The 7,818-nt window shown below is 41.7% G+C and overlaps 1 protein-coding gene across 1 annotated transcript; it reads right to left on the bottom strand.

Annotated features, from left to right (window-relative positions):
• Positions 1–3,708: 3,708 nt before the first annotated feature.
• LOC139538024 (mucin-1-like) lies at positions 3,709–7,405 on the bottom strand. The gene is made up of 2 exons (XM_071339944.1): positions 7,376–7,405; positions 3,709–4,464 (listed from the first exon to the last, which is right to left on the bottom strand). Exons 1-2 carry the CDS (start codon positions 7,403–7,405, stop codon positions 3,709–3,711), a joined length of 786 nt encoding a protein of 261 aa, XP_071196045.1.
• Between the last annotated feature and the right edge of the window lie 413 nt (positions 7,406–7,818).

Here is a 7,818-nt window from a genome sequence, read left to right as displayed (position 1 = left end):
GGTGAGGTGAGCAAACAAAATAAATGTCAACAATATCTGCCCCTAGGCAGCGACACCAGATGGTGCCTCACAGATACAGTGTTAGTGAGGAACTGAGGCAGGCAGTCTTTTGATTCAAAGCTAGCCAAATTGTGTCCAGTTAATTCATTCTGATAGGTGTGTTTGCTTTCATAGCTGGTTAAGGTGTTCAAGAGAACCCCTGAGTTTATGCTTCATCAAAATACTTCCGAAATCTATTGAGGGCACTGTTTTTTACACCCTTCCCCTCTCCTTAATTAAGTTGGCCCCGATCATTTCAGCTGAGGATCAGGGCCGTGCCAAGAAAATATGGACAACACTGGGATTCATGTCATAAACACTTCAGTCATTACACCCTCTTTCCTGAACCCCACTGTTAGAGGTTCACGTTTTTAAACACATGCTTGTAATGGACGCATGACTGACAGACCAAGACCACATTTCAGAAGAATGACTGTTGTTCAAGGGTTTAGGAAAAATGGAGCACAACTTTACAGTTATGGAGGCATCTATTTAAAACATGGTCAGACCACTCAATCACTCTCCCTATGATTACATACTAAGTGTACTACAGTTTCCAAGTACTGTATACTTGTGCATAAAAAAGACTATGATGAATGGGGACAATCTTGAATGAACTCATTTGGCACATTGATTAATGAGTGTTAGTGAGGCAATTAGCTGCCTGGCCTCAGAGCCAAATGTACTGTTTCAGCCTCCACACACAGTAGTATTCTCCAACAACTGTTAGGTCTCAATGTATGAGCCCCCCCAAACAGTTGTATCCAAACATCTCTCAGGCTTGATTACAACGATTATGCCAGATGTGGAGAGACTGGCGCACACAGATACACTGAAATGGACCCGAGGATATAAATTCCTGAAGATCCTCCGAATCCTCAATGCCTTCATCAACAATGTGTCTTTTGGACAGAGAGCAGAGAGGTTCTCTCTTGCCAGATTCTATTAAATCACCAAGTCCTAAGAGCACGCGTAAAAAAAAAAACTGGTTTCAATTAATTATTTACTGTTGAAGAGTTTTTCTAAAGAGAAAGAATGGGATAATAAAAGTAAATGACCAGTGAATGTTTATTTGCATTAAAAGTTGTTAGTTGACGTTGACTTGAACAAGAACTTAAAATAGAAATAAAAAAAATTCTCAAGTGCTTGGCTGTAAGCAATTCACAGCTTCGTGTTTCTCTAAGATCTGGAATCAGAGAGAGAAATCTGTTAAGTAAATAATTTGTTACTGTCAATACGTGCCTTTGCAATTGAATCACTAGTATCAAGAAGTTGAGCAGTGACTATGCTAGTAGTCAAATGTGTGCTGTATTTGTATAGTGTAGTATGTCTTCATAATGTAGACATACTTGTATATTACAGCATGCTTTACCTTGGGATAACTTCATACTTATGGTTTTCTGCCAGGCCTAAAAATAAACATAAATATAATATGAAACAGTCTTTTATACACAAAAACAAACAGGAGGGCAATTAACCATCTAATAACCTCCAGATGTCCTCTGTAAATCCTAGGATTTCATGTATTTAAACATACAGGACCGCAACATACAGGTAGCTGCCAAAATAAAGGAAACACCAACATACAGTGTCTTAATAGGGCGTTGGGCCACCACGAGCCAGAACAGCTTCAATGCACCTTGGTATAGATTCTACAAGTGTCTGAAACTCTATTGGATGCCATTCTTCCACTAGAAATGCCATCATTTGGTGTGTTTTGTTGATAGTGGTGGAAAACGCTGTCTCAGGTGCCGCTCCAGAATCTCCCATAAATGTTCAATTGACTTGAGATCTGGTGACTGAGATGGCCATGGCATATGGCTTACATAGTTTTTATGCTCATCAAACCATTCAGTGACCCTTTGTGCCCTGTGGATGGGGGCATTGTCATCCTATGGGGGCATAACCATGGTAGCCAAAATAATGGCCTGCCCAGCATTTTTATACATGACCCTAAGCATGATGGGAGGTTCATTGCTTAATTAACTCAGGAACTACACCTGTGTGGAAGCACCTGCTTTCAATATACTTTGTATCCCTCATTTACTCAAGTGTTTCCATTATTTTGGCAATTACCTGTATTTATTCTTTGTACGCATGACATCTATCATAGATGTATTTCTACAGGCAAGTGATTTTTAATCATCTTGCCCCTGTAAGAATGAAGTCCACACTTTTAACACTTTTTTTACTCCAACATTTGCAGGTAAATTACCATGACATCTTTTCTTCGGATTTCATCATGCATTTCTGCTTGTTAGAGTATTAATGTATGTTCTGTTTTTGTATGTGAGCATTGACAGAGATACTTGTAATGAAGACTGGAGAAGGAATTTGCAGGGCCCATTGGTTTACCACAGACAACATCATATTTAATTTATTCAGAGACTAGCACGAAATCAAGTGCCCAAGGCCTGTTAGAATATAATAATGTGGAATCACTTGATATATTTTTTTTAATGCCTATTGATTTATTCCACCTGGGCTTAAAAGTACATTCCACATCTGCCTAGCTGGAGTATAATTGAAATCGTACGGTGGGCAAGACCATGAAATCAAGGAGAGGGAAAGAGCAAGGGATGGACAGAGAAACCAAATTGTGGAAAGAACAGAATAGCTTGGGGTTTGAAATTACATGGATCAATTTGGGTGCACATTCAGTAGGGGAGACCGGGATGGTTGTAACACTTCTCACCTTTTCATCAGTTTCTCAGAGATCGTTTGTGTGTTCAGAACTTGATACAGACAACCTACATCTGTCCTTTATCAAATCATATCAAATCACATTTTATTGGTCACATACACATGCTTGCAGATGCTAATGTGAGTGTAGTGCAATGCTTGTGCTTCTAGTTCCGACAGTGCAGTAATATCTAACAAGTAATCTAACAATTCCACAACAACTACCTAATACACACAAATCCAAAGGGATGGAATAAGAATATGTACATATAAATATATGGATGAGCGGTGGCCGAGTGGCAGAGGCAAAATGCATTAGATGGTATAAGATACAGTATATACATATGAGATGAGTAATGTAAGATATTAAAACATTATTAAACACAAGGTGTGAAGTGTTACAATCTACCCCATGGTCTGGGTTAGTTGTAACAGTGCTTGGGGTGAATTGAAACATTGAAAAAATGCATAAATCATGACATGCCTTTATTGAGACCATGAGAGCAACATTGCCATGTTTAACATTTTGTTTGGCAGAAATAATAATAAATATAAATAATAAAATGTTTATTATTTACCCTCCACTAAATGGTCTTTCTCAACCAAACAACAACTAGGCTAAACTAAACACCTGAACGTTTCTGGTGTTGTTGCGACAATGTAGGACATGTTCACTTAATCAGAGTCACAGTTGTGACAGTGGTACAGGCTTGGTGGGACCATCCTTTTCATTCCCAGCACTGCAACCAGACCTCCTTGGACTTGGAATTGTTAAAGTACTCCATGCACACAATGCAGAAGTTTTCCTCGTTGGAGGAATCTGAATCTTCTGGTTCAATCTGCATTGTTTTGTTTTTGTCTTTGTTGTTGTTCAGTGTGGTTTGTTTTGGCTTGCTTCTTTCCAGCTATTTTTTAAGCAGGGAAAACTTTGCCTTTTGAGTGCTTGAATGGGTGTACATCAACTGGGTTGAAATCAGAAGAGTAATCTCAACTCTCCAACTGGAAGGCAGTTGGAGAGGTGGCCTGGAAGGCAGTTGGAGAGGTGGCCTGGAAGGCAGTTGGAGATATGGCCTGGAAGGCAGTTGGAGAGGAGGCCTGGAAGGCAGTTGGAGAGGTGGCCTGGAAGGCAGTTGGAGAGGAGGCCTGGAAGGCAGTTGGAGAGGTGGCCTGGAAGGCAGTTGGAGAGGTGGCCTGGAAGGCAGTTGGAGATATGGCCTGGAAGGCAGTTGGAGAGGAGGCCTGGAAGGCAGTTGGAGAGGTGGCCTGGAAGGCAGTTGGAGAGGTGGCCTGGAAGGCAGCTGGAGAGGTGGCCTGGAAGGCAGTTGGAGAGGAGGCCTGGAAGGCAGTTGGAGAGGTGGCCTGGAAGGCAGTTGGAGAGGAGGCCTGGAAGGCAGTTGGAGAGGTGGCCTGGAAGGCAGTTGGAGAGGTGGCCTGGAAGGCAGTTGGAGATATGGCCTGGAAGGCAGTTGGAGATATGGCCTGGAAGGCAGTTGGAGAGGAGGCCTGGAAGGCAGTTGGAGAGGTGGCCTGGAAGGCAGTTGGAGAGGTGGCCTGGAAGGCAGTTGGAGAGGTGGCCTGGAAGGCAGTTGGAGATATGGCCTGGAAGGCAGTTGGAGAGGAGGCCTGGAATGCAGTTGGAGAGGAGGCCTGGAAGGCAGTTGGAGAGGAGGCCTGGAAGGCAGTTGGAGAGGTGGCCTGGAAGGCAGTTGGAGAGGTGGCCTGGAAGGCAGTTGGAGAGGTGGCCTGGAAGGCAGTTGGAGAGGTGGCCTGGAAGGCAGTTGGAGAGGTGGCCTGGAAGGCAGCTGGAGATATGGCCTGGAAGGCAGCTGGAGATATGGCCTGGAAGGCAGTTGGAGATATGGCCTGGAAGGCAGCTGGAGATATGGCCTGGAAGGCAGCTGGAGATATGGCCTGGAAGGCAGTTGGAGAGGTGGCCTGGAAGGCAGTTGGAGAGGTGGCCTGGAAGGCAGCTGGAGATATGGCCTGGAAGGCAGCTGGAGATATGGCCTGGAAGGCAGTTGGAGAGGTGGCCTGGAAGGCAGTTGGAGAGGTGGCCTGGAAGGCAGCTGGAGATATGGCCTGGAAGGCAGCTGGAGATATGGCCTGGAAGGCAGTTGGAGAGGTGGCCTGGAAGGCAGCTGGAGATATGGCCTGGAAGGCAGCTGGAGAGGTGGCCTGGATAGCAGTGGGCACAGTTGGCATACATCAGCTGCCCTCAAGAGATACACTGACAAGTTCTGCTCCTGCTCATCAATGAAGACCCCATTTCCACTACGGTAGCCTACAAGCTCTCTCGACCCCTTCTACAGTAGCTTCTTTCTCTCTTTGCAGAATCTGCACAGCATCACATGATATACGCCATACAACTTTGCAACCGATCTGATTGATTTCCCCTGCTCTGTTACATCATTTGACGCTCTTTTCAAAGTGTGGAGAGGTACTCCCGTCTTCTTCTTTTCCATGATCTAGGCATGCTGAAAGTAAAAGATAACATGTACCAAAACATCCAGCTTTAGTCTGGGTTAGTTGTAACATTTTCTCACAAGTTGTTACAACTTTAGCATTGCTAACTTTCATCAAATATCTCTACACAGACTGGTTATAAACCAGATATAAGTTTGCTGAATGAAACTACAAAGCACTTTATGCCATCACAAAAACAAATTTGGTCAAAATAATTACTTTCTTACCTCAACATTTCTGTCAATAGAATTTGCAGAGTTTATCACAGGGACTTGCTTTTTCACGAGGGTTCAGGACTAAACTGAGCATGTGCACAGGGAATCATATGATTATACCTCGCTCCTGATTGGAGGAATTGTCCCGTGTTACAACCATCCCCGGTCTCCCCTAACACATTCAAGTGGTGTGGTAACACAAGACCACAATGTTGGTGTACTTTGTAATTGACTGTATGTCACACAGTAGAGAGATCTTTAACATAAGTATTCACCTCCCTTGGATTTCTTCACATTTTATTGTGTTACAAAGTGGCATTAAAATGAATTGAATTGTCATTTTTTGTCAACAATTTACTCAAAATATTCTGTAATGTAAAAAAAAAAAAAAGACTAATAAACCTTGATTAGATAAGTATTCACCACCCTGAGTCAATATATGTTAGAAACACCTTTTTACAGCCGTAGCCATAGATTTTTTAAAGCAGATTTAAGTCAAAACTTACTTGGCCACTCAGGAACATTCACTGTTTTTCTGGTAAGCAACTCCAGTGTCTGCAGACTGAAGCAGGTTTTCCTCTAGGATTTTGCTTGTGCTTAGCTCCAACATGTTGTGTTTTGGATTTGCCCCAAACATAAGGCATTTAGGTCAAAAAGTGTATTATTTTGTGTTTAATGTTTTGTTGTTGCAGTATTACTTTAGTACCTTGTTGCATACAAGATGCATGTTTTGGAATATTTGTATTCTGTATATTTGTATTATTCTTTTCACTCTGTCATCTAGGTCATTATTGTGTAGTCACCACGATGTTGTTGATCCATTCTCAATTTTCTCTCATTACAGCCATTTAACTCTGTAGCTGTTTTAAAATCACCAATGGCCTCATGGTGATGGCATCCCTGAGCAGTTTCCTTCCTGTCCTGCAGCTCAGTTCAGAAGGACTACTGTATATTTGATGGGTCTAGGTGGTTTAATACATCCACAGCATAATTATTAACTTGACCATGCTTAAAGAGATATTCAATGTCTGATTTGTTATTGTTACCCATCTACCAGTCACTACCCGTCTTTATGAGGCTTCAAAAAGCTCACGTCTTTGTAGTTTAATCTGTGCTTGAAATTCTATACTTGGCTGAGGGACCATACAGATGTTGTATGTATGAGTGACAGAGGAATGGGTAGTTATTCAAAAATGATGTCAACCCATATTATTTCACATGGTATCCATGTAACTTATTATGTGATTTGTTAAACCAACTTTTACCCTTGAACTAATTTATGCTTGCCTAAACAAAGGGGGTGAATACTTAGAAACCACTATATTTTGAATTTTCTTCTCACTTTGACATTGAGTATTTTGTTTAGATCATTAACCAAAAAAAAACACAATTAAATCTATTTCAAACCCACTTTGTAATGCAACAAAATGTGAACAATTCTGAAGTAGACAATTATTGAGAAAAGTTATGTCCCTCCTTTTCACTAACACATAGCTGACACTGTCTCTTAATTTCTTTCTTTCCTTGAATTAAGTTTTAAGGAATACTTTTTTTAAACAAACAAAAAAAAACTTAAACCACCAGCAGGCCGGATTGGACCCACACGCGGGCTGGGCTGTATGCTTGACACCCGTTCTAGACTCGGGTAATTATCCATAGAGTATATTTGATGTTGTGCTGTTGTTGGGCTCTGAAACTTCAGATCTGTAAATAACAAGTCCTTCAAAGTGTTGCAACTTTTATTTGCCTGGTTTCCTTTGTTTTGACATTGTTTCGTTTTCATTGTTTCTGTTTCTTTGATAGGTTTTTGTCAGTCTAGATGTAGACATGTTGACAGTATTGTTTTATGTACCAAACTACAATTCATTAGTCCAAAATACATACCTGCATGCCCCATCCCCTCCAAAAGATTTATAACCAGCTGCCTGCTTTTGATAGTAAATGTATCACCCAGGTCCTCCCTCACACAAACGTACCTTTGAAGAAACCTGGAAACCGTTTATCATGTTCCCTCATTGCATAGCCAAGTCTCGGAGATGGAACCCTGCCTCAGTTCAGACCATCCATGGCCTGTGTTTCCATTGCATGGGTTTGCTTAACAGCTGCCTTTTACTCATGAAAAAATTACTTATTTACTTTTATAAATGTGACGTTCATTATGTTGGCTGCTAAAATGACACATGAACCTTCATATTCGTGACTCAGAATCTGTGTTTACACAAGCTGATTTTCCAATAAATAGCCTAGTCTTTGACCAATCAGATCAGACATTTTGCCAATAATTGGGCAAAAGATCAGAATTGGGCTACCTGTGTAAACGCATCCAGAGCACCAAAAGTAAGATTGGGGTCAGTTCAGATGTTGTTCCTGGCGGTCAAAGCTCAACTACCGTACTGCGCAAACGTTGATTCCATTGAAT

Source organism: Salvelinus alpinus, chromosome 13, assembly GCF_045679555.1.
Source record: "Salvelinus alpinus chromosome 13, SLU_Salpinus.1, whole genome shotgun sequence".
NCBI lineage: Eukaryota > Metazoa > Chordata > Actinopteri > Salmoniformes > Salmonidae > Salvelinus > Salvelinus alpinus.
Note: the sequence above shows the minus strand (reverse complement) of the source record. Positions and strands in the feature narration are given on the sequence as shown.